Source organism: Zonotrichia albicollis, chromosome 14 (assembly GCF_047830755.1).
Source record: "Zonotrichia albicollis isolate bZonAlb1 chromosome 14, bZonAlb1.hap1, whole genome shotgun sequence".
Classification (NCBI taxonomy): domain Eukaryota; kingdom Metazoa; phylum Chordata; class Aves; order Passeriformes; family Passerellidae; genus Zonotrichia; species Zonotrichia albicollis.
The window spans coordinates 5,783,337-5,808,999 of record NC_133832.1 but is presented as its reverse complement, the minus strand read 5'-3'; the positions used below and the strand labels follow the sequence as shown (position 1 = coordinate 5,808,999).

The following is a 25,663-nucleotide window of genomic DNA, read 5'->3' as shown; positions in this document are numbered from 1 at the left end:
GAAAGAGGCAACCAATTGCAGAAGAGATCTCCAGTTCAGAGTACTTTTCAAAATTTTCTGTGGCATATGTCATGCTTTAACATACAGAGAGGAAAGCAGGTTCTCAAAGTTTGGAATGATAAAGAAGGGAAGATTTCACTTACTTCTTTTGGCAATTTCATCAGCATATCTTTGCAGCGCTGCACACACATCACTGCTTTCTGAAAGTCCCCCTGAGCAACAGCCTGAGAAAGCAGCAGAGCATGCCAACAACCTGTTAGTGTGCAACTGCTCTTTAAAATTCACTAAAAACCTCATTCTTTAAAATAGGACTTGGGCTTTTCACATGCAGTAAAGCTAGGTTTGGGATTAGCTATCTGTCCTTGCAGTGCTACAATAATTCTGTCTATTTTTCCATATTGCCAGATGATCAAGAGATGCAGAAAATCACTGCAGTGCTTAGGTAGTGTGCGAAGGCCAGAGACATGGGACAAGATCATTCACACATTAAGATGATACAAGAGCTCAGCAAAATTTATATCACCTCTCCTTTTGTCTCCATGACCAAATTAAAATATGGGACATTGCTTTGTCCTGTTTAGGGTAGCTCCTGAGAATTTTGGAGATAGCACTTCCCTTTAGACACTCAGGTCAGTGGTGTGACCAACAAATGCAGGAAACTACATTCACTGTATTTGCACTCCTGTGTCTGTAATGCTCTGTAGGATAGGTAGAGTTCTCAGGCACTTCAGAAGGAAAAACAATTCCTCTCAAAACTTAAAATTTCTAAATTGCATCATCTTTTAAATTACAGTTACTTGCCTTGTTCTCCAGTCAAGCACAGGACACTGTTGGAACTGACCCATGTATGAATCATAGAGGCAGCTGTTTATTTTATAAACAGCCATGATAGCCAAATTATAAAGCAACAAATCTGAACTAGAAAAGATAAACACCACTGCAAGAATGACTGTGATAAATGAGGGAAATTAAAAATCATTAAATGATTGCAACACTGAATGCAAACATGAGATCTGCTATCTTATATCTAAGTGAAGGAAACCTATCCCTCAGCAAGTCCTCAATGCCAAGCACTCAGGTATCTAATAACTGGGTCAGAGTTTCCCTCTATACCTCTACAAGGTATAGAGTGACTTATAAGGGAAACTGAGAACACATACTGATTCAGCTTGGTAAGAGAGTACTTTGAAAAGGCTCTTCTCCACATCAGCTCTGTGCACTTGAATATCTGCTTCACCCTCGCTCCCCTTCCGTAACTTGGCATACAGCTTCTCTATACTCTGCAAAACAAAATGCAGGCATCACCCATGGAACTTACAGACAGGGGTGTGTGTAAGAAATCAAAAGTGGCAAAGAACTTACGTTCATGGCATTCTCTAGAAATCCATCTGCAAGACCAGCTTTTCCAATATCTATCCATCCTTTCCCAGTTTTCATAGACATCTGAAGGAGGCAGTAAGTCTTTTGTGAAAACGCAACCACTTTCAAGAAAGGCAATGTAAGAGCTCATCTTGTTGTAGCACAGATCTAACACAGGACAAGGGTATTTCAGCTCTGTAATTCCTGACCAGCAACTCTCACTGCTGAATGAACACTCAGATAGAGCATAAGACTTATGGTGGTCCACTAGACAATATTATGAGATACAGAAAAATTGTTATCTTATTGTTATCATCATATTTCTAGAGTCCCATACTGTTGTTATTATATTCCTAAAGTCCATGCCTTCCAGCTGGTTTTCTACCATGTACCTCTTCTCTGTAGCACAGTTCCTTACGACTTCACAGGGACTCCTCCAGGCCCTCAGCCCACCCCTTTTATCCCAGTTATCTTTACGAGCCACAGCTGCTGCCCAACTCAGGACTTGGCAGCTGTGGCTCATTTAGCATAGCTAGGACCCACTTATCCAACACATGGGACTCTCACTACACTGAAATAAATGCATGTCCTGCTCATATTTTACCCTGTGAGAAGATGGGATGCTAACCACACTGCCCAGACACTCCTAGCTCCAATGGCTCAGCAAGGTATCCCTGTAAGATACAGGTCCCACTTCAGCATGTACTTTGTGTTCTTAAAAGGGAAAAAATGGGATCATCAATCTTATCTTTAAGTGATGAGAAGAGAGAGTCAGCAATGCTCCTGCCAAAGCACCAGTTACCCTTCCAGAACCAGACATATACTTCACTCTCTTTCCAAAGCAAATGTAATAAGATTTGAAGACTTCCCTGGGGGATCAACTGTATTTCATTACACAGCCACAATGAGCCTTACCAGAATCTGCCTTCGGATGGTTCCCTCCGGAGGATCGCTGCCCTCACAAAGGCAAATCAGTCTGCAGGCAACAAACCGCACTGCAAGGAAACACAGCAGGCATTCAAGTTCCCTTCTCTCTACTTCTTCATTTGTTTTTTTCAGAAAGTCAAGCCCTGCCATATCTGGAAAGACTATCTGGCATTTTAAATCACAAGAAAGAAAAGCGTGAAAGCTTCAGGAGTTAAAGCAATCTGAATTTTAGCCAAGATATTAAAATTGCTTTTCAGACAGTAAGAAAAAAAAATATATATTCTCATTAAAATACCTATTAAACAATTTAGAGAGAGTTTAAGTTAAATACATGGTATTCAAAGATTTAATTACATTGCAGGTGCTTACAGTAACATTTTTTGAAAGCCTCAAAGTAGCCTTCAGCAAAATAAGGAAATGAAGTTTAATAATCTTTACAGTTTCAAAGTAAAAAGCAAAAATTTCAGACCTTCCTTAGACATCAGGGATGGAAAACACACTACTTAATGTATTTAAAACAGCCTCTCCCTGGCCCTTCAGCTGTGATCTGAGAACATCATGTTCTACTTTATGTCAACTTACCCTTTTCCCCTTACCTGGTGTAATTTATATGATGCAGATTATACATAATTTTGACTATAATCCCTCAGGACAAGAATGTAGGCCTGACTCTGCAATCCCACAGAACCACAGAAAGAACACACTGAGGGAAAACACCAAAAGCTCATTTCTGCTTTCCCCCAGCCCTGCTCCTGGCCCAAGAGAACCCAGGAGCTGTGCACCTGGCTAAAGCAGGTCAGTGAAAAGAGGATTTAGAATGTTTCTGTATGTAAACATGGATGAGATAGCTACATGAAAAAAGCAACCTTGCTTGATATAAATTAAGTGACCAACAGTCTAAGATTTACATCTGTGTTATTTCAATACATTTTTAGATTTGAACCACAGCATCAGAAATGCAAATTACAGCTTCCTTTGGTCACATCACCTCTTTGCTGGTGCTCTGGCATGGAAAGGGGAGTGACAAGAATGCCTGCACTGATTCTGTGCCACAAGATAACAATTACATCAGGATGCTTTTTCCTGAACTGTTTATACAAGCCCACCAGTACACTCTTCTCTTTCTAGCCCGGGTCTGCAAAGACTCAAACAAATCTCCAGCTCTGTTTATGTGCCTGCCAGCAGGGAGTGCTTGGTCTCCATGCTGCAGCACACAGAACGCCCTCAGGGAGGCACAGAACATACGTACATTTGGCTCTTTGCTCATCGCTGATAACAGCACCCGTGTGTTTGGTCACTGTCCAGTTCCACAAGCTGACTGCACTCTCTTCAACCTGGAGAGGAGAATTCCACTCAGTTTAATCGTGTCCTGGATGTGGATCCCATTGAAATTTACTACTGGAAAAAGAAGCACCTTTCAAGTGTTTCACAGGAATGGCCTCTCCACATGTTTACCCAGCTCCCTTTCACACCAAAGGTGTGAGTTTTCCATAAAGCTGTCACAGGATCCCACAGGGACCTGTTGGACAGTGACCTGAAAACAGGCATGCTGAATGGATGGAGCATTTCTTCACCTAAAATCTGAAGGGGTTGGAACAGAACTCTAAGAATCTGATCACATTTGAGAACTATCTCTAGTAAGGCTTCACCTTTTTTGCATGTCCAAAAGAACACTAAGTAGCTTAATTACTTTAAATACCTACACTGGGAAACTTCAGATATTAGCAAACAAAGAACAAAGGTTACTGACTATATAGTCTTGTTAAAAAGACACAGCACTACATAAAGGCAATAAGCTGCTTTAGCAACCCACCCTGAGGGGCTGATTTTCCATCACTTTATTCTACTTTTCAAGACAGATCTTGCCTATGAATACATATTTGCCTGTATAGGAGAGAGTTCATAGCCCCTCTTATTGAAGTGGTCAGATTACAAATTTATGATTTCTCCTTTCTTCAAAAATAATTTAGCCCAACTGATTCAGGAAGAACTGAAGGGTACCATTTTTATGCTCTTGTATTTTTTTACACACTGTACTATTGACACTTTCTGTTACAACACTTGCTAACTTAACTCACTCCTTGTTGCAAATTTAGGACTTCCAAAATCAGTGTTCCTTAGCTGATAATTGCTACTTCTTAAATGTCTCTTGAAAATATAATTTTAGAGGAAGAAGTTGGACAATATCTCAGCTGGTCTTTTTCCTTATTTCAGATTCATGTATTACCAGACTTCTCTTTGAAAAAGGACTTTTAAAGTAAATGTTTACTTCTTGCTAAGTACTCCTCTAGGAGAAATAAACCAAATATTATAAACAACCACTTGATAAACTTTTACCATGACTGAAAATGAGTACCTCAAATATAATTTGGTGTACTGGGATATTGTTTACCAGGCACTTAAAATTACATTCTTGCTTGTTTTCTTCTTCCTTGGGTTATCTGTTGTCACTATGGGAATCCACAGACAGGGTGAGAAGGACCTCTCCTCTGATCCAGTACCAAACTCTTAATGCATCAGTGCTCTGTGCTTGCATTTTTACTTAAAATTACAACCAGATACTACTAGTGGTTTGAAATAAATACGTTAACATTATCAGTAACCAGTAATTTTCCCATTATTATCATAGAATGGTTTGGGTTGGAAGTGACCTTAAATATCACCCAGTTCCAAGCCCCTGCCATGGGCAGGGACACTTTTCACCAGACCAGGTTGCTCCAAGCCCTGTCCAACCTGGCCTTGGACACTTCCAGGGATGGAGAAGTCACAGCTTCTCTGGATAACCTGTGGAAGGGCCTCACCACCCTCTCAGTATCTTACTAATAGCTAATCTAAGTCAACCTTCTTTCAACATAAAGTCTTTTCCCTCTTCCTGTCACTTCAAGCCCTTGCCCAAAGTCCTTCTGCAGCTCTCTTGGAACCCCTTTAGGCACTGAAGGTGCTGTAAGGTCTCCCCAGAGCCTTCTCTTCTGAACTCCGTCTGTCTTTCCCATCTGGATGTTCTCCAGCCCTTCAATCACCTTCACGGCTCCCTCCAGCAGGTCCACATCCTTCTGAAGTTGGTAGCCCCAGACCTGGACACAGAATCCAGGTGGGTCTCATGGAGAACACATTGAGAACACATACTGGTTCAGCTCGGTCAATGCAGAGCCAATGACACACACACTTTTACATCCAACATCATTTCACATTGACTTTTAAAAATAACATTTCCCACTTTATTTTGTACTTTCACGCTATTGGGGCAAATGAAAAGTGAACTGTTTCCTTTACATTTCAGTAGTGCTACACTTTTAGCTTCCTCGCCAAAGGTGGGAAGCAGCAGCAGCAGCTGGTGTTTACGGAGCTGCAGCACCAACCTGGGCCAGGGCTGTGGGGTGGGAAGCACATGCACCCCCCGTTTCGTCAGACGGGTTGGGAGCGGGGGACTCTCCCTCCGCCACCTTCCCGTCCTCTTCAGAGATGCTCTCCGCCGCCCGGAACAGCTCCTCCGTGAGGGCGGCGATGCGGGACGGCGCCTCTTCCTTCAGCAGCTCCCGTACCAGCGCTGAAAGACAGGAAGACAGCGGGGCGTGACATTCAGCCCAACATCAGCCGCCAGTGACGGCACTTATCGGGAAGAGAGAGCCCACGACACCTTCCACGGCCGCCACCCGCGGCCCGGCCATGGCCCCTCAGGGGAGCTCCGTGAGGGGCGCCGAGCCACGGGAGCAGCGCCCCCGCACTGCGCCTGCGCGCCCCGACCCAGCGCTGCCGGCGAACCCCCGCGCCGCCCACTGCCCGTCTGGCTGTTTCGCCCCGCCCTCCGCCCTGAGTGACAGCCGGTGTGACCAATCACGCAGAGCGGCGGAGCGGCGTCTGTCGCGCGCCGCTCGCCGCGTCCGGTGCGCGGCGGTTGTGGAAGGATCCGGGCGGCGGGGCCCGGGCGGGCGCGATGTCGGGGCTGCTGCACACCACGCTCAGCGGGCTCAACAGCGACTCGTACTGCGAGATCAGCCAGTACCGCGACCAGCACTTCCGGGTGCGCCCGGCGCGGCGGGTGGCGGGGAGGGCTGAGGCCGGGACAAGGCCGTGCGAGGAACCGGGCAGCGGGAGGGCACGGGGCGGCGGGAGCGGCACGGCGAGCGCGCTGAGCTCGCGGCGTGCCCTCTGTGCCCGCAGGGTAGCAGGCAGCTGCAGGAGAAATCGCTGAAGATTTCCTCCACGCTGTATGTCGGCAATCTGTCCTTCTACACCACCGAGGAGCAGATCCAGGAGCTCTTCTCCAAGTGCGGGGATGTCAAGAGGATTGTCATGGGGCTGGACAAGATCAAGAAAACCCCCTGTGGCTTCTGCTTTGTAGAGTATCCTTTCTGGTTCTTCCTGCCAGTACGGGTGTGGTTGGCACCTGTAGTTCCTCGGCACAGCAAGTGTGTCTGTGCTGCTGCTGGAAAGGTGATAGCCAGGTGCTTCCTACCAGGCACATCCCGTCCATCCTTGCACCTTCCTTACCTCACCCTGAGACTGACTGTGTAGTGGTGCCATATGTGACAAGTGTCACCAGAGCTGTAGTTTCTGGAGGTGGAAGAGAGCCCCTTTAATTCATTAATTTCTTTAATGCTTTTAGGGCCACAATGAGAACTGTTAGTCATCAGCCTGACATCTTCCATGTCCAGAGCACGTGTTTGCTTTCTCCTCTCAACTGCACACCTGAAGGAAGTAGCAGGATAAGCCATGGGGGCATTTTCAAGCAGAGGGTACACGCTTATACAGGTTGTGCCAGGAGCTGTCTGTGCAAAGCTCTCCTTTTGTTCTATTTCAGTCAAGTTTTACATAGCACAAAAAGGCTGGTTTCTTGCCCTTAGCAAGGCTTTAATGTCTTTGTTCCATTGTCTTGTCTGTGCAGGTACTCACATTAAAGTACAGAATCCTTGCTGAGCTGGTCTTAGCTTGGATTTACATGAGTGCAGTTTTTGATCCCGTAGAGAAGAGCAGAAAAGGCTGGAAGGCAGTGGGGAGAGTTCAGCTTCTCAAATACAATACTTCCCTCATTTTTTTCCCTGTGCCCAACAAAAAGCAGCCTGAGTTGTCCTTACAGAGTGCCTCAGGTACTACACGAGAGCAGACGCTGAGCACGCCATGAGGTTTATCAACGGCACGCGGCTGGACGACCGCATCATCCGCACAGACTGGGACGCAGGCTTCAAGGAGGGGAGGCAGTATGGGAGAGGAAAGACTGGAGGACAGGTAAAGGCAATGCCAGTTCATCCCTGAATTCGATCCTGTAAGACTCCATGTACTTCCTTGCTGGTTTTGTCTCAGGGAGAACAATGTGCAGACTGTAAGGACCCGATAATGAAGGTTACTCACTCCCAGGTTGTTTTGGTAATTGACACCTGGCGATAAAGGCTGGCAATAGAACTTAAGGCCACTTTTGTTTAGGACTCCAAACTTCCTGCAATGCAAGCAGAATGTTCCCTAATCCAAGGTAGTACCCTTGAAATGATCCGGGATTTGAGTGGAGGGAAGCAGTGTGGCTGCCAGGCCAATCTCATAACACAGCAGTTTCTCCAAGGGCAATGAGGTTTAGATGAGATAAAGTGTTCTGAAGGTCAAGCCTGGCAGTTCAGAAGGGCATACTGAAAAGCTGAACAAAAAAATATTTTGGAGTCTTTGCTTCTTACCTGAAAAAAATCTCCACAATCAAATATATCCTTTTTGGTCATTTTCACCACCATTACCACCTTTTTGGTGGATTAGTTGAAGAGACCTCAGACGAGTTGAAGTGCTTCTAATGTGAATTTCAGTTCCCCACCAGCTGAACAAGGAGGGGAGGATGATTCTGGGGGCTGGCAGTGCTGGCTGTTAATGTGTGTTGTTGCTGTGCCCCAGGTGCGAGATGAATACCGGACAGACTACGATGTGGGAAGAGGTGGCTTTGGCAAGATCATCCAGATGCAGAAGGCAAATCACCAGCCTGCAATCTATTAATTGCCTCGTGGCTCCTAGCTTGTAGAGGGCTCTGTCCTTCCAGAGCTAGCCCTGTTCTCACATTTGGGATGGGGTATGGAGTGATCCAAGTTCCAGCAAAAGGTGACTCTCCTTAGACTGTGGATATACATGTGTTCATTCTCCCTTCTTCCTGAGCTAGAGAGGATGTTCTGTGCTGGTACAGGGCAGCAAGGGGAAAAAATGGACAGCTCTGTAGGATTTTGGGCAAGAAGAAATGCAGCATGTCACACACACCTCATGCTATGACATACCCTTCATGTTGCACTTAAGCAGGTCGCTTCCTCCAAGCTGCAACTGCAGCTGTGGTTGCTTTCAAATGGAACTTTTTTTAAAAGCTTATCACCATTGGAGCCCTCCAGGTGCCTGGGCACCTAGTGAGGATGCACAAGAGATTCAGGTTTCTCATTTACAACCTCACCTGCTCAATAAACAATATCACTGAATGAGATAAGTGGACAAGGTGTTACCATCCACTTGGAGGGCCTGTCTGCACATCTAGCCCTTGGGTTGGTCAGGGCCTGCAGAGCATTTCTCTTTGTGATGCCCCCAGTGCTGCCTGGCTTTTCAGATCCTCACTGTTCGGTGTGATTTTGTTAAAAGTTTCTGTTAATTTTTTTAAATAAACAGTTGTATTTGGTCTGACTGAGAAGATAATTTCACCCCTAGCAGCCCTTGTGGAGCTGTGTTTTGTGTTGGTAGCTAGGAAGCTATTGATAAACCACCAATGTTTTGGCTATTCTTGAACAATGTTCCCACAGCGTCAAGGCTGCCTCTGACATTCCCACCTCACCAGCAGGCTGGGGTGGGAGCACGATCTTGGGATATTCCAGACCCTATGGCATCTGCTCAGCAGCAATAGCTAAGAGAAGGGACATGGGGGGAATTCTTTATTAAAACATCTGTCTTCTGCAGCAGCTGCTCTGTGCACTGAAGCTGTGCTTCCCAGGAAGTGGCCGGACATCTCCTGCTGGTCAAAAGTAGACAATAAATATTTAGTTTTCCTTTGTTCCCACATGCAGCCTTGCTTTTGCTTTATTAAACTGCTTTTATCTTGGCCCACAAATTCCATTCCCATCTTCCTTTCTCCCTGCCTTCCTCCTACTGAGGAGGGGAGTGAGAGAGCAGCTTGGTGGGTACCTGGTGGGTACCTGGTGGGTACCTGGTGTTCAGGCAGGGTCAGCCCTCCATGGTTTGGTGCCCAGAGTGGGGCCTGAGGCAATGCCTGTTCTGTGCTAAGTGTGCTTTAGCCATAGTAGTTACTAAGTAGGCAGCTCCTGTTGGGCCACAGTGTTTGTTGGCTGCATTTCTTATCTCTACTTTGCTGGGCTTTGGGAACATGTTAGTACAAACCATGGCTCTGTGCTTTGCCCTGGCACTGATGGCCTTGCTCTGCTGGGGGAGCTGCCTTGTGGAGAGGATCCATTTCCCACTCCCACCTGGTGTGGGTGGCTTTATTGTTCCTGCTCAGCCTTATGTGAAATATTAAATGCTACTAATTAACATGGTTGGCATATCATGGGGTCTGTGTAATCTGGTGTCATCCTGGTGTAAGAGAAGACAATTTTTGGGTGAGTCAATACTGAAATGTGCCCTGAGGCAGCTGGTCCGTGGGTGGCAGAGTGTGTGGAAGGATTTGGGCAAATGCCTGGGCTAGTTATCACCTCCCATAGCCTGGGACTACACCTGAACAGGCAAGTACCCCTGGCAAACTGACGTGCCAACTGACAGAAGGTGCCTAGCCCAGTGAAAACCAGCAGCTTCTGGCACTGTGCTGGGGCTTGGCATGTGCCTGCAAAGCCCAGTTCAGGGCTGTCAGAGGGCTGTGGTTAACTCAGGGACCCAGCCACCTCTGAGAGTAACCTGATTGAGACTGGGGACAAACTCCATCTGAGGTGAGAGTAGAGATAGGGGCCCAAACAAGAACTGCAGTTGCCCCAGTTGTGGGAAAAACCCAGTGGAGGTGGAAGTCAATCTGTCTGTATCACCAGTTACTAGGGGAGGAGGGAGAAGAAGGGTTCCATCAAGAAGTTGGTCCTTGAGAAAAGAAAATGCAGGAAGGAGTGAGGGAATTCAGACAGGAAGCAGAAACCACTCAGTCTGCCCTCATAAGAACATTGAGACATGTGGAAAGATCACAGCCAGGTGGAGTCCTTACTGGCTGCTCTGATGCTGGCATTACAGGGCCCAAAGTCAGCAGGAAGGTAGGGAAGCCCAACAGCTGTTCAGCTCTTGGGAACACAATCAGGGATGTCACCACGTGCCTATGGATGTAATCAAGATACCAGCTACGTCTCCACCAGCTAGCAGGGAGAAGACACCAGGTTTCCTAGGCTTTGAGGAAATGCATGTTCCAGGTTAATGTTAGCTTGTGAGCCCTCTCCATGGAGTAACCTGGACAAATCACAGAGTCACAGAGTGGGTTGGAAGGGACCTTAAAGACCAGCTAGTTCCAACACCTTGCCATGGGTAGGGACACCCCAAGAGGGAAAGTGACACAAGTGGCTTGGTGGGCACCTGGTGTCCAGCCACTCCAAGACTGAACCCTGCAGCAGTTGCACTTTGTGTGTCAGAGCCACTTTATGACACAAACTGGGTGCGGGACACATCTGTGGTGTTGTAAAGCTGCTGTCACTTGCAAACACAGACATGGACACTAGGAGGGTGCACGAGTCTCACCATGGTTCTCTGCCCTTCTGTCTTGCTGGCTTTTCCTCTCCTGCTGTGCAGTGGCTCAGGGCTGATGTCGAAAACAAGTTGCTTCTGCTCTCAGTCAGACCAGTCCTTATGTTTCATATCAGCAGCTTGAGAAAATTCAGGAGTTTTCCCTCTCCTGTCACCTGTCCCACAATTGGAGTAGCCTGTAAAACATAACAAATGCTCAGTGATCACTTCAGAGGAGGGAACCAAGAACTCCCCTGCATTTCTTCCCATTTTAAGATGAGTATGGCCAGTACTTTCTAGCATGTTCTTATGTCCAAACAAGATGAGATCTAAACCCTTTTTGATCTGTCCCCAAGAACCTCTCAGGCAGGGCAGGTAATTCCATTGAACAAGTTAAATTCTGTCTGTAAATTTGGTTTGTATTATGTAAACAATAGCAGCTGCTCCCTGCCCAGTAATGTGTCATGATTTTTCATGCATTATCTTGTCCAGGATGATAGAAACTGTTGCACACCTATGTGCAGACCAGGCAGTTAAATTAATTTAACATTCACATTACCCCAAAGTCTTGATAACTGAGCTGGGAGGGGTGTTATATTTAGTTCATCAAAATGTCTCCTACCTGTTTGCTTTGCAAGTCAGGTTACTGTGCCTGTACAGCTGCCACAGGTCTTGAAGGAACTGCATGTTTATTCTTCAGCAGGTTTTAAAAATGTCAGCATTGACCAGCCCATGGTGCAAGCTGCCCTGAGATGCAGTGAAATGGAACAGGACACATTGGCATAAAAATGGAAAAATAAGAGCAGTCATCTGTCCAGCCTTGCAAAGCACCATCAGTGTGAGGTCCTGTGTGGAGAATATGAATTAGAGATGGAGTAAGTGCTTGGGTGAACACAGCAGGAAAATGGGAAAGCTTAAGGAGGACAGGGGGATGTAACAGCCTTAAAACTCTATGATTAGCAAAGAAATCTCTTGTGTATGAGGTTGGGAACCCAGCACACCTGTGCAGCCTTTGGTGATCCTGATGGTGGCACAGAAGGGGTAGTTCATCAGGAAGTGACCACACTGATGGAAAACTTCCCATCTGCACCATAAATGTGCCACTTGCACTGCCCGTGCTGCCTCTGCCATCTCCTCCCTGCACCACTCACTCGCTCAGGCTCACTTCCCCCTCAGTGGGGTGTGGGTGCCATGGGGGTACAGCTGTCTCAGCAGAGGGACTCCTCTGAAGCTGCAGGGTGACATCCTGCAGGGTACAGGTGCCATCACAGCATGCTGGCAGCTCCAGGACAGGCTGTGAGAGGAGTCAGCCTTTGCCTAATTGCAGTGAGGCCTGGGGGACAAGAGCAGGAACCAGGGCAGCAGCTGCAGCACTGGGAATAAAGGAGAATAAGGGAAGAGAAGCCATGTGACAGCAGCCATCATGGCAGGCCTGCAAAGGCAAAGAGAGGCGAGCACTAAGCCTGTGTGTTTATAGGGAGCTGCCACCTGGCACAGCTCAGGGCAAGAGGATTATTGGATGCACACAGGCTCCTCACAGCTACTGGGTCATGTGTGCTTAAGCTCACCACAGGGAACAGAAGGGTTGGGCCCTGCCTGTAGCCAGGTGAGAAAGGAGTGATAAAATCTCACCCATCACCTGCTTTGATTTCCTGGAGCCCTTCTGGACTGTGAGGGAGCAAAACCCACTGCTGCTGCAAGAACTGTCAGGAGCTGACACCAGTTTGCTCTTACACCAGTGACCTCATCTGCCTGGGGTCAATTCCCAGATTCCAGGACTCAGGCCCTGCTGCTGGATTCATCCCACTCAGCAGCCACTGCAGCTCTGCCCCACCAGCAGGGAAGGGGATCTGACAGTGCTCAGATTTACAGAGAAGAAGGTGGCACATTAACTCCTCAGATTGAAGCATTTGGTGTCACAGAGCAGAGCAGAGTTGCCAGCCTATTTTAATTCCCAAGCGGATCAAAATTTAATCTGCTGCTACATCTCTGCCTGCCAGGGCCTGTTCTGGCCAGGGAGCAGTGCAGGGACAGGCTCTGCAGCTGCAGCTCTGCCTCCAGAGGCTCAGCAGCACAGCCCCCCATCTCCATCCTGCCCCCAGCCTGCATGGCCACTCTCATGGCCCCTTGGTACCCCCCTGGAGGTGACAGGCATCTGGTGTCCAGAGAGCTGCTCTGAAGGGTCCACCAGGAAAGCCCCATGTCCCCCAAAACCAGCTGGATATGAAGTTATCCAGGTAAGATATGAAGTTATGAATGCCATGGGGTGTGGTGGAGCCAGATGGGGAGGGAGGCTGGCAGTACCCACCCTCTGCACCCCCAACAGCCCAAGCCAGCAGCACTGCATTCCTGGCATGACCCCAGAGCACACTGTCACCAGCCAGTGGCCACAGGGGCCTCCCCAGCCACCTGCCTGCTCAGCATGGCTTGGGCCAGACACAATGGGACTCAACAGCCATCCTGCTCCCCTTTCATTCCAGGGGGAATGGCAATGAGGAAATGACCCAGCTGCCAGGGCAAACCACATGCAGCTGTGCTGGGGCTGGTTCCTCCTTCCTTCCCCAGAAGGGCGGGTCATCACCCAACAGCAAAGGCAGGCTGTTTTTTGCTGATTCTCTCAAACCACAAAAGGGCCTCTCCAAGACAGTACAGAAGGGGAAAGCCACCCTCCAGCCCCTGACAGGCTTCCCCAGGAACATGCTTTCCTCCCAGGCTCTGGGATGGAGCTGGGCTGCTGTCTGAGCAGGCTGCTGGGGCAGTGGCTACAGCAGTGACACAGATGGTTTGTGCAGACACGCACTGAGGCTCTGAGTGTTGTTCTGGCTGTTGTTGCTCACCAGCTGCTGTGCAGTAACCCCAGCCCGAGCTGGGAAAGGCAGAGGTGCTGCCCAGCAGAGAATGTGGTGCCGTCCCTGGCAGCCCTGCTAGCCTGCACAGAGAGGGAGGCAGGGACCCCCAGAGGGGGTGCAGACCTGGGGACAGCCCCTACAGGCTGGTGGCCAAGGACAGGTGCCTGGCCCAGAGCCTGGGGGGGAACAGGGCTGCTGTAGCCATGGCTCAGTGGCACTGACTCCCCAAAGCTTGCCCTGCTGGGCTGCCATGGTGGGAGCTGTCCAGAGCTTCCAGAATCCTGCTCCATGCCCTGAACTCTGCCAGTCCCAGGGATGCCCAGGCTGGGATGGCAGAGCTCAGTGGGATGGTGTGTAAGGCAGGGATGTGCCCATGGGCACAAACAGACCCACAACTGGACATGGGCATGGATGTGCAGACGTGTGGGGGGACACAGACACAAACAAAGGCTGCAGCTGTATCACAGGCCCATTGCCCTATAGCCTTGGGTAACACCACCCAAAACTGGGTGCATGAGCACAGGGCAGGCTCAGGGCTCAGCAGGGACCCTGTGCTGCCTCTGGCCAGAAGATGCCCACGAGGTGGGGTGCTGAAGCCAGCATGGCTAGGAGGGCTGGCAGCACCCACAGAGTCACCTGTGCCTGAGGCTCTGGCAGGGACAGCAGCCTGGGACTCTGGGGCAGTGGTTGCCTGTGCTGGGGCCAGAGCCACAGCCACTTTTACTGCAGGGACAGCCCTGGGGGAGGGCTCCCAGCTCCAGCACAGGGGCCAAGCAGAGCTGATGGTGCAGGTCCCTCACCACTGACCGTGCAGTGACCCTGCACCACTGCCAATGAACAGCCAGAGAGGCCAAAACCAAGCACAGTCCATCTGCCTTAAATTAGGTTTGTTTTGGATACTTATGTCAGATCTGATTTAGACCAGAACAAAATCTGGAAAATCATCTTCTCTCATGGATGCAGCCCAGTTTCTGGTCAGGCTTCCTCTGCAGGCCATTGCTGGCACCTCCAGGAGGTATTATTTCCAAGGCCTTTACTGTATCCACTGCTCTGAAACTTGGTGGCACAATCCCTCCCTGCACAGGGCCTGAAAGGCAGGACCATGGCAGGCTGCTGTCCTGCCCCCCAGGTACCAGCAGCAGTGTCTGGAGCTGGTTTGAAGCACTGCTTCACAGCTCCTGGCTCACAGCGGGCACTGGCAGCTCCAGCTGGGGGGGGTTTGGGCAGGGATGTCACCCAGCACTGTTCTGCACTGGCACCAGCCTGGCACCTAGCCCAGTGGCAGGTAGGGTCCTGCCAAGAGGCCCATGACCCCAGGCCATTAACAGCAAGACTAACAGGAAAAAGCACTTACAAACATTTAATTTAATATATTTAAAAATTCACCCTAAAATTCTAAAAGGCAGATGAGGTTGGACACAAGAACAACTACACTGAGGACATCTCACTGACACTTGAGCAAGATATTGACATGGAACAGCATGGTGAGGGCAGTTTGCTAGCAGTGAGTACCAGAGTACTGTGAGTACCAGAACAAGCTGCAGTAAGCCTTCCTGCAGAGCTCCAGCCAGGGCTGCCAGGTACAGGTCTGGCACCTGGAAGGCAGGGAGGAGCTGGTGACACAGCCACGTGGCAGATGGAACGAGTGCAGCTGCACCATCACGTGGGGCCTCCTGTGCACAGAGAAAGCAATTTTCATGGCCAGGGGGCTGTGCTGGTGCCACTGCCCCTCTGTGGGACTGGAGGAGGGCAGAGACCAGCCCTGGGCCACCAGCACTCCCATCCAGCCAGGTGATTTCCCTGTGAGGGAAGAGCAGCACATGACCAAGCTCTGCAGTCCTGACTCTGTTTTGCCAGTAGGTAGGGTCAGAGAGACAGACACCAAATTAAGGAATATATATAACCCATAATTTCCAAACTGTTCTAAGTCCTCAGTTTCCTCTAATTGTACCCCCAGTTACATGTCCACAGAGTTCCCAGTCATTGTCCTGCACAGTACACCCTGTGACTATAATCACTCAAGCTTCACAATATCCAAATAGAGCTCGAGAGCATTTCATGCTTTGGTACCACATGGATTGTCAAGTATCAGTGGAGGTAGATGGTAAGATAATTGTTTCATGATCATCCAAACCTTAACATACAATGCAATTATCACAACAAAAAGCAAAAGGATTAGAATCAATAAAACAACACCAGGGTGAAGCACTCAGTTGAAAATTCAGGTAGCTGTAGGCATCCATCTGAAAATAATGTCCCACTATCCATGTCTCCATCACATGATGGATTTCTGCCATACCATGATGGACAGCCATCAAAGCCTTTTATCCATTGTCCTGGGTTTATTTCAGCAAGCCTCAGGTCTGTGTGTTGGAACAGAACCTTTACCACTTCATACCAATGGGAGTAGGCTGCAAGTCTTGAATCAGACTACAGTTAGGTTCCAAAAAATTGACAGGATATAACAGGAAGTAAAAAACTAAATATTTTCATTTAAAAAATATAAAAAAATAAATAACTAAAAGCATATCATTGCAATAAAGTTACAGGTACAAATACTGGAGTGACTACTTGTATCTTCAGTCAGTAACATTATCTACAAATACAAAATCACAAGAGGTTCTCTTGCATCTCATTGTACACAATCTCACAAAGTGTACCACTGACTTTTTCAGATCCTGGCCAATAATTTGCTGTAGGATGTTTAGTATTCCATCCAAAGCAGCCAAAGCTAACAAATTAGTATTGTGAATGTTATTCCAAAATGCATCCTGCACAAAAAATCCAAACTCAATCTAAAAAGTTCTTAGAGTCCCCTGAGTCTAGGGTTATCCCTGATGCTCCCTGGTCATGCAAGCACACCAACCAAGAGAAAAGAGGTTCCCCTTTTTTTTACTAAACTGCTCAAATATTTAATTTACTTCCTGCTGAGTATAATCCTCTATGAGTATCCCTCCTGATCATTAGCATCTAATTCTACCATTTGTCTCCATGCTGGTCTCACATGTACAAATTCATCTCAGGAACCAACCTCATCAGAATCCACAGCAGCCCAAATATCTCCGTTCCATTCATCAGGATCCCACTGCACACCTGCCTCTGCAATCACTACATGCATTTTCTTGTGCTTCACTTGCCCCCTCCTTTCCTTATACTGAGCTACTCTAACTGCAGCCTTCTCAGCAAGTCTGGTAAATCCATCTTATCAGCAAGCAGCTTAATTTGGCATTTTAGCATTACAATTTGATTCTGCAACTCACATCTGTTGGTTCATGCTAGAGCATTTCAACAACTGTTCCTTTTGTTGGTGTTTTGTTTGTTTGATATACTGTTAACAAAATCCATCCTTGCCTTTCCAAATCCACAAGTTCTTTTCTTTTTTCAGTATGGGATTTTTGGATGCACTTCAATACATCCAGCAGTTCAGCTTCTTTTAACTGACTTCTCCATTTCTCACATGGTCCTCCAACCTTAGCCCACCTGAGGACCAGTGAACTACATGGAAGTACTTCCCATCTGGGAATTTCATACAGAACTGGTTACTTTAATTTAGATTTTAAAAGCAACCGTTTGTTCTGACCCTGCTGACTACACTGATTTTGTTTTCCTGGTGAGTAGGGTCAGAGACACAGACACCAACTTAAGGAACAGTGGCATTTACTATGATGGAAAACTGCAAAGAATCACAAAAGGGGAAGCTAAGCAAGGCACCTAACCAAGAGCAAAGAGTTGCAAAGGGACAAGCTGAGCAATGCTAATCATTGCTAGGAAAGAATGCCTACAGTGACTATGGAAGATCCATCACACATCACCCAGGCCCAAGAGCCATCAGCTCTGGGGGCAGCTGTCACAGCCCAGGGCTGGAGAACCACGCCAGGAGCTGGGAGCTCCTGCAGGGCCTCCTCCTCCTCTGGGGGCCACGGGGCTCCCCCACTTTGCTGGGACAGTGGCCCGGGTTTTACACTGCTGAACAAACCAGCTGACCTCATTTCTAATTCCATTTTCCTGTCAGCTTTCTCCCCAAGCCTGGCCAGGGCTCAAGGAGGATCTAGGGGAGGACCTTTGATCCTGTACTCCCTAATTAGGCCAGATGTAGCCTTATGCTGTTTCTAGATACAGAAAGGTGAACATGTTTTGCCAGTAAGTAAGCACGTATAACGATACTTTGTTAATGAGTGGAAACATCAAACATTCAGTTGGGACATTCATCCTAGGTCAGCTTTGACTCAGGACCTTTCGTTCAGACCTTAGTACTTCACTCTGGGACTCAGTCTCTGCAGGAGAGGGGATGGATGTACTCGCTGGATCACAATCTTGTCCCAAAGAGGCGAAGAGGTCCATGAAGCACTGGTCTCCAGGCCCTCAGACCGCAGCAGCCCCAGGGCTGAGGTCCTGTTCAGGATGGTGCAGAGGTTTTTCTGCTGTGGCACAAGCTGTTTCCGCATTTTTCCCTTCCACGCTGTTCCAAATCCCATAGGCGAAGTAAATCACGAAACCTGCAGGACAGTTTGCATAATGAAGTGTGCAATGGTGGCTTGGCAGCACTAACAGACCCCCAGGACAGACCTTGGGCACTGCACTGCCCAGCACAGGACACCTACCCACAACCATGCAGACGGCAAACCGCGCCCAGGTGCCCTTCTCCAGCTGGACCATCAGCAGGATGTTAATGAAGGTGCTGAGGATTGGCACCAGTGGCAGCAAAGGTACCTGCAAGGGACAAGAAGTGCTGTGTCAGCTGTGCCTTGAGGGACCAGGCTGGGCTGGAGGATGCTACTGGCCAGTGGAAGGACCCCCTCCCCACCACAGCCCACAGCACCCAGGCACTTCCACACTGAGGATTACACCTCAGAGAGACATGTTTCAGGGCTTTCCTGGTGACTGCCCAGCAGCAAGCCCTGGCAGAACCTGCAATGCCCAGATCCTGATGGAGTCCAAGGGGTGCAGACACCAAGATGCAGGGGGCTGCACTCACTTTGAAGTTTAATCGTGCATTGCTCTGCGGCTGCCTCCAAATGATGATGGTGAAAATGAGCAGAGCCACGAGGAGCAGCACCAGAAGCACAACAGAGCCCACATTGGCATCCTTCAGCGCATCCATATTGAGGGTCAGGACCACGCAGATGACTGTGATCAGTGCAGCTGCAAGAGAGGGGGTTGTCAGGGGACTGTGTGGCACATGGCCTCCCTGGGGCCCTGAGCCTCACCCACAGCTCTGCTGAGGCACCCACTCCTCTTGGTCAGGTCCAGCACTCACTGCCTCTAACACCAACCCCAAAGCCTTGGGAAAGTGCTTTGCTGGAGGCACTTCCCAGACCAGCAAGCTGCAGGGAGCCTGGGCTTGGACCCAGCTCTGACGCTCACCCAGACCTGGCTGAGCCACCCCGCTCTGGCTGTACAATGGAGCCATTGACAGACAGACCAAACCCCGCTGGCTGAGCCCCAGCACTCTCAAGGGGCTGGGAACTGCCCTTGCTGGTGGCCAGCATGGGTCAGGCTCATCACAAGGATCTCACATGACCACCTGCACATCCCTCGCTCAGCACCCGTGTCCTCCAACAATGCCTGTGCACCCCAAACCACAGCTGTACCCTGCACTTGGCACCCTGCTTAGGGCTCAGCACCTGCTGGCACTGCCAACAGCAACTGGCAACCCAGCTGCTCTCCTCTGCCTGTCATGCTCTCCATCCCTTCCCAGCTCTACAGAGAAAGGCCAAAACACTCCAGCTCCTGGCAGACAGGAACACCAGCTGCCAGTTCCCACTAACTCACCAATGACTGCGACACAGACATAGACAATGCGCCCCGAGAGCACAGTTGGGGTGTCCCCAGGTGGGTTGAAGAGTGTCGCCAGGGACACGGTCTCTTTGTGCTGGGCACTGGCAGCAGTGATGGCTGGGTTCATGATCACTCTCTCCTCCTCATTCCCATTCAGCTCCAGCATTTCCACGGCCTTCGGGGAGTTCGGTTGTCTGGGCTGGTACCTGAGCAGGTAAGACAAGCTTGCAGCAGGGCCCAAGCAACTTCCTAGCCCAAGGGAACCGTGGGCAGCACCTTCACATCCCTGCTGCTCCAGCAGTGGCCCCGCGACAGCCACTCCAAGGATATGCCCAGAGTCACACACAGGCTCTGGTCAGCAGCCTCCATCTTGGGGGCTTGACGCCTCCCCAGGATGCATCATGCCCCTGGAAAACAGCTGTGACTACAAGCCCCCAGGACGATGCGAGGAACATCCACCCTGGGCACCACCAAACAGAGGAATCACGCACCGGAGGATGAGCACGCACACCGCCACCAGGGAGTAGGCCAGCAGCGTGCCGATCGACATGAGGTCCACCAGGTCCTTCAGGTCCAGAAAGAGGGCAAACACCGCTGCAATGAGGACAGGCAGCATGAGCACAGCTCCAGACCACTGTCACAGACATATTTTCTGAAAAATCCTTTTGTTAGGATTTTGCTCCTGAGAAGCTGAGAGGCCTCAGAAACGAAATGTAAGCAATAACTATCTGATGGCTGCGGAATGTGGTCTGGAGATGGTTTACCAACAGGGCATCTTTGATTGATCTCGTGTGAATTGTTTTTACTTGATGACCAATGACAGCCAGCTGTGTCGAGGCTGTGAGCAGTCACACAATTTTATTATTCATTCCTTTCCTTGCTAGCCTTCTGATGTCTCTTTTCTCTCTATTCTTTTAGTATAGTTTTAGTATATTATTTTCTTTTAATATAATATATATAATAAAATAATAAATCAGCCTTCGAAACATGGAGTCAAGATTCTCATCTCCTCCCTCATCCTGGGGACCCACAAACACTCCCACAGACCATAGCAGGGCTGGGTGTGAGGACGTGGCCAGGAGCCTTACCTGCAAAGAACCCCGAGACAAAGGTGGCGATCAGAGGGGTCTTTCTGCCACTGTGGATCCGGGAGAGGAACTTGAAGAGCAGCCCATCCTCTGCCATGGCATGGATCACTCGGGGCATGGGAAACATGGAGCCCAGCAAGCTGTCGTGGAGAGAGATAAGCCGAGCTGCCCACATCTACCACCCAGAAGGGGAAGGGACCAGCTCTGTGCCAGGAGCAGGACAGCAACTGGACAGAGCAAATCCCCAGCCCAGCCAGGTGAATGCTGTCGGTCCCTGTGCTGTGCCCCAAGCAGTGCCAGGAATAGAGCCAGTCCTACCTGGTGGAGAGGGCACAGAGCGAGCCAACAGCGACGGCGTAGCGGGCGGGCTCCCAACCAACCGCCTTGAAAGCCTCAGGCAGAGGGCTGCTCTTGTTCAGTAGGAAGTAGGGCACCATGAGAGTCAGGGATGCAGAGACCCCAAAATAAGCCACAAAGCAGATGAGGAGGGACACAATGATGCCAATGGGAATTGAGCGCTGTGGGTTCCTGGCTTCCTCCCCTGTCCAGACACAAGAGGCCACATGTGCCCCACTCCACTGCACAGCATGGGACAAGTACCCCCAGGGGATCAGCCAGTAGGGACTTTCCATGGCAGCACAGGACTGGGGAGCAGCAAGCAGGGGCTGTCAGAGAGGAGGGTCCCTGGCCATGCTGCTGCTGCATGGGCAGAGGAATGGAGCTGCCTGGCAGCCAGGACTTGCAGCCAGCCCTTGGCCATGCCCGCCCTTCCCCCCCACCATCAGCTCCCTCTCCCTACAGAGCCTGTTGAACAGAGATCCCCCTTGAATGTGTGCTCAGCTTTGCAAACGTGTGCTGCACCAGGCTCCCAGTAAGGGGCTCGGCAGCAGGAAAGGAGGAGACTGCTGGGCAGCCCCTGGGGGCAGGGTGGCACAGGCACGGTCAGGCAGAACAGCCTGTACCAGCCACGCACTAAGTAGATTTCTGGGGTAATGAGAGGAAATTAGAGAGCTCCAAGAAGCAGCAGTTTTGCATGAACCTTTGAAAAAAGGCTGCCTGAGGCTGGGAAATAACTAGGAGACACCAGCAATTCCCAGCACTGCTCAGCTCAGCAGTCAAAAGGCTCCCTGCTGCTCTGGGAGCTGGCTGTGCAGGCGGGGTGCAGCCCTGCTCCCAACCATGTGGTGTAATGAGCCACTTTTCCTGGGGCAGGGCAGACTCTTTTGTCTGGCCCAGCTGAAAACACACACTCCACAGCAAAACCTCCCAGGAGCAGTGAGACCAGCTGTTTTCCCACACCGTGTGGGAGCATCCTCCCCATCAGCTCCCAACCAGTTGCTGGCTGTGCAGGGGAAATGCCCACATCACCCTCACCCAAGGCAGTACCTGTGGTGGCAATGCAGTCAAAGCCCACGAAGGCATAGAAACAGGTGGCAGCGCCGGTCAGCATCCCTTCCAGTCCAAAGGGGAAAAACCCACCAGAGCCAAAAGCATTTTTACTGGAAGAAATGCAGGAGAGCAGCTGCCGTGAGGTGCAAGGACAGCAAGGCCTGTGCCTGCCCTATGCCAGATCCCTGTTGCCCTACTTACTTGTCATCCAATGTGTCTGGCAGTGACAAATTGCCATGGCTCTCCTCTGAAAGCTGCCAGTTCTTGATGTCTCCCTTGATGAAGCCAGCAATGATGACAAAGCCCAGCACCAACAGGTTCACTGCCGTGAAGATTTTGTTCACGAGGGCAGATTCGCTGACACCAAAAGACAGCAGTACTGTGGGACAGAAGAGGTGAGTGAGGACCCATCAGGCTCCTGTGCCATCACCCATGGTACCATGGAGCCACTCTCCTGCTCACCCACCAGTAAGCAGCAAAATCAGGATCAAAGCAAAGAAGTCCGGATGCTCAGCCAGCACTCCTGGCACGTGCATTGGGATGTTGGTGACAAAGAAGGTGGAGATGTGGTTGCCGATGATGTTGTCAAATGTTGCACTCCAGGCTCGAGCCACACTGGCCGTACCTGGTTGATGGCAAATCTGTGCATTAGTCTGAGCCCAGGGCAGACTGGCACCAGCCACCCACCTCCCTGCTGATCCCACCCCACCCCCTGCCCCCAGAAGCCCCCCATGGTGCCAGCAGAGCGCTGGAAGGAGCCCCACCCAGGCTGCCTGGCCTCGTACCTATCACATAGGAGAGAATGAGGTTCCACCCGGCTATAAAAGCCCAGATCTCGCCAACAGTAACGTAGCTGTAGAGATACGCAGAGCCGGCCTTGGGGACACGGGCCCCAAACTCTGCATAGCAGAGTCCAGCCAGTATCGATGAGAAAGCAGCCACCAGGAAGGAGAGGACGATGGAGGGACCAGCCATCTCCTTGGCCACCTCCCCGGCCAGCACATACACACCAGCCCCTAGTGTGCTGCCCACCCCCAGGGATACGAGGTCCAGTGTGGAGAGGCAGCGAGCAAAATGGGTGTCATCGGAGCTCAGGTCCACCATGCGCCGGCGGATCAGCTTCTTGCCAAAAACGGTCATTTTTTCCCTCAACATCTTGTCTTCTCCTCAGTGAAGCTCAGCTGGTGAAAAGCCCTGCAAGAAAAGGGAAATGTGAAGCTCAGTGTCCTTCAGGCAGCAGGACTGGCACTGCAAGGGGCAGGGTAGGCAATGATGCCCACTGGAGCCTTGCCTACCCTCCACCCAGCTCACTCATTGGCACCACAACCCTGCCACACTGGTTGGCCAGAGATCGTGGTGGGGCACCCTCCAAGGCATTGCGTCAGAGATGAACCCAGTCTGTCCATGCTGGGAAACGCTCATTGCTCAAGACCTGCGTGGTCTCAACCATAGGGTTCATAGGCACGTCCCAAAGCCTGGGCTTGGCAGTCTGGAGATCCTTCAGACCAAACCTGACTGATGGTACATTTCTCCAGTCTGGAAGGTGGGCAGCAATGATGTGGAGACAATTCCTCCAGCACAGGATTTAGCAGGCTGGGATGGAGCCATTCCTTTGTTGCTTTTGGCATCTGCAACATATTCTCTTCAGGGATGCATAAGCAGACAGACACACACTATGGGTTCCTGGTGCAAGTCCCTTGCCTGCTAACAGTGCCTGCTAAGTAGTCTGCAAGCTCTACAGGCTGTAATCACCCCGAATGTGTGACATCCCCACTCCTCCTGCTCACAGCAGCCACCTATTCCCAAAAAGCTCAGAAGACGAGCAACCCATGAAGCAGGCATCCAGCACAGAGGAGCCACAAGGTAAGTGGTTCCCAATGCCCACGGCCACAGCTGGCACCTCTGCCCACACCGAACCACCCAGCCACCAGTGCATTCTCCCTGCTGGCTTCTCCTTTCATGGACAAAGTGAGTACGCTCCATCCGCGTGCCCAGCATGCCACATTACTGTATCAGCCTAAGCACACAAGGATAACTTTGTGACCGTTTCCATAGAGGATTATCAGGATCACAACAGCAGCCACCAACTCGGGGCTGTTCCCCTATAACCAGCAAATAATCCTGCTTCTTGGTAAACCTCCTCCCGAGCTAGCACGCGTCACATTCAGCCTTTATCCCAAGTGCAACAAGTCCCCCAGCACCAGGACCCTCCTCAAACACTACCTGGGCAAGTCTAGCTGCCTTCCCCAGCGCTGCTCAATTGTTCCAAGTACCTCCAGCAGCCGGACTCGAGATCCGCATGGGTGAGGCGGCAGCAGGAGCCTCCCGCTGCATTCCGGCGCCTACCGTAGCCCGGCACCGACTATCGCATCCCGCCTGACTTGGCGAAGGTGTGGGGAGCTGTTAGCTCGGGACCACCGCCTCAGCCCCGCGGGGGCATCTGCGTCCCCAGAAATGTCAGTCAGGGTCTGCGCTGCCCGCGGAACGGCAGAAGTGGAGCGCGGCAGGAGCGGAAGGAGCCGGCCGCGTGTGCGCTGGGCAGATGATGCAAGAACGGCACCGGTTGCGCCAAGCCTTTACCGCCACACTTACCTGCGGCTCGGCTCGGCCCGAACCGTGGATCCCCTTTAGGTGAACTCTGTTCCGTTTCGCGCCGAAAGAGGAGAGGGGGATGAGTTCCGCCCTGGTAGTGGTATGAAAGGGAGGGCGGGACGCAGAGCAGCCCCCATCCTCCCCCCGCGCTCGTTTCCGAAAGGCAGGGCTCGACTGGCGGGAATACCGCTGCTGCGGGCAAGAGAGCAGGGCCCTTAGGCATCTTGCTCCCTGGGGAAATGCCACGGAGGGAGCTGCTGAGGGTGCCCCGAGCCCAGGGGCACCCTCAGCCCATGGCCCATGTGCCATGACAACGGAGCCTGGCCCGGCCAGACCGGAGCGAGGCGAGGCGGCGAGGCCAGCCCGCTGCGGGGGCTGCGAGCGGAGCTTCCCCCGCGCCTTGTGCGGGGCCTCTCCCCGACCTCCGGCTGCTCCGCTACAGCCCCTCAGTTCTGGGAGCAACAGGCACTAAGGGATGGGAAACGCCAGTCCTGGGAGCACTGCTGGGCAGCCAGGAGCGAGGCAGGGGCCAGCACCTGTCCCGCACTCAGGCTGGGAGCCGCCCGTCACCGGGCCGCGCCTGATGCGATCCGGGGCTGGCGTGCCGTGAGCTCCCGTTCAGAGCGGCAGCTCAGGGAGGTAAACCAGCCCCTCGCCGGCATCATCGGCAATGCTCTGCTTCGGTATTGCCGCTAGCGAGGCAAAAAGCTTGTCAGTCTCTTGCAGAGCGGAAGGGAACAGGGCAGGGCAGGCGGGAGCGCCAGGCGGTGCCTCCCCCGCACCCTCCGCGGGGGCAAACGGCTGAGTATGCGGAGATGGAAACATCAGCTCATGCTTCTGACTGGAACTGACGCATTGTGAAGTGCTCTGCCCCCGCTTCGCAGAATCGAGGGTGCGCAGTTCAGACCTCTGACCCCATGACGAAGTAAATGGGGGTCAGAGGTGCTCAAGACACTTCCCACTCATTCCAGGACTGACAGCTGTAGGCAAGGACCCACCAGGGCAGCACGATCGCCGAGAATGGTCTCA

General features: G+C 51.1%; 3 protein-coding genes across 5 annotated transcripts in view; 1 reads left to right on the top strand and 2 right to left on the bottom strand.

Annotated features, from left to right (window-relative positions):
* The window catches only part of TEX11 (testis expressed 11), a 33,421-nt gene extending 27,351 nt beyond the window's left edge, over positions 1-6,070 (bottom strand). Inside the window, exons 1-7 of the mRNA XM_074551638.1 lie at positions 5,924-6,070; positions 5,646-5,833; positions 3,536-3,620; positions 2,275-2,354; positions 1,363-1,443; positions 1,161-1,280; positions 144-224 (exon numbers count right to left, since the gene is read on the bottom strand). Coding sequence (XP_074407739.1) covers positions 144-224; positions 1,161-1,280; positions 1,363-1,443; positions 2,275-2,354; positions 3,536-3,620; positions 5,646-5,833; positions 5,924-5,954 — 666 coding nt within the window. The 5' untranslated portion in view covers positions 5,955-6,070. The remainder of the gene's footprint in view (positions 1-143; positions 225-1,160; positions 1,281-1,362; positions 1,444-2,274; positions 2,355-3,535; positions 3,621-5,645; positions 5,834-5,923) is intronic.
* Positions 6,071-6,171: 101 nt separating this feature from the next.
* Positions 6,172-8,916, top strand: LOC102068871 (nuclear cap-binding protein subunit 2). Its single transcript, XM_005484516.4, has 4 exons — positions 6,172-6,307; positions 6,448-6,629; positions 7,374-7,512; positions 8,158-8,916. The coding sequence occupies exons 1-4, from the start codon at positions 6,221-6,223 to the stop codon at positions 8,254-8,256; spliced, it is 507 nt and encodes a 168-aa protein (XP_005484573.1). The 5' UTR covers positions 6,172-6,220; the 3' UTR covers positions 8,257-8,916.
* Positions 8,917-15,131: 6,215 nt separating this feature from the next.
* Positions 15,132-25,555, bottom strand: SLC7A3 (solute carrier family 7 member 3). 3 transcript variants are annotated; one of them, XM_074551653.1, is made up of 12 exons: positions 24,635-25,555; positions 22,828-23,236; positions 22,509-22,667; positions 22,244-22,421; positions 22,040-22,152; positions 20,972-21,194; positions 20,654-20,793; positions 20,057-20,159; positions 19,560-19,771; positions 18,763-18,929; positions 18,389-18,497; positions 15,132-18,283 (listed from the first exon to the last, which is right to left on the bottom strand). In XM_074551653.1, exons 2-12 carry the CDS (start codon positions 23,195-23,197, stop codon positions 18,150-18,152), a joined length of 1,908 nt encoding a protein of 635 aa, XP_074407754.1. In that variant the 5' UTR covers positions 23,198-23,236; positions 24,635-25,555; the 3' UTR covers positions 15,132-18,149. The 3 variants fall into 3 exon arrangements, with proteins under 3 accessions (XP_074407754.1, XP_074407756.1, XP_074407757.1); XM_074551655.1 differs by lacking the exon at positions 24,635-25,555 and adding an exon at positions 24,266-24,594; XM_074551656.1 differs by lacking the exon at positions 24,635-25,555 and adding an exon at positions 24,316-24,594.
* Between the last annotated feature and the right edge of the window lie 108 nt (positions 25,556-25,663).

Coding starts and splice junctions, on each gene's coding strand:
- LOC102068871 (XM_005484516.4), top strand. CDS start 6,221: ATGTCGGGGCTGCTGCACACCACGCTCAGCGGGCTCAACAGCGACTCG. Junction 6,308..6,447: donor ACCGCGACCAGCACTTCCGG/GTGCGCCCGGCG, acceptor CTGTGCCCGCAG/GGTAGCAGGCAGCTGCAGGA. Junction 7,513..8,157: donor GAGGAAAGACTGGAGGACAG/GTAAAGGCAATG, acceptor GCTGTGCCCCAG/GTGCGAGATGAATACCGGAC.
- SLC7A3 (XM_074551653.1), bottom strand. CDS start 23,197: ATGTTGAGGGAAAAAATGACCGTTTTTGGCAAGAAGCTGATCCGCCGG. Junction 22,153..22,243: donor CCAGACACATTGGATGACAA/GTAAGTAGGGCA, acceptor CATTTCTTCCAG/TAAAAATGCTTTTGGCTCTG. Junction 18,284..18,388: donor TGCCGTCTGCATGGTTGTGG/GTAGGTGTCCTG, acceptor ACTGTCCTGCAG/GTTTCGTGATTTACTTCGCC.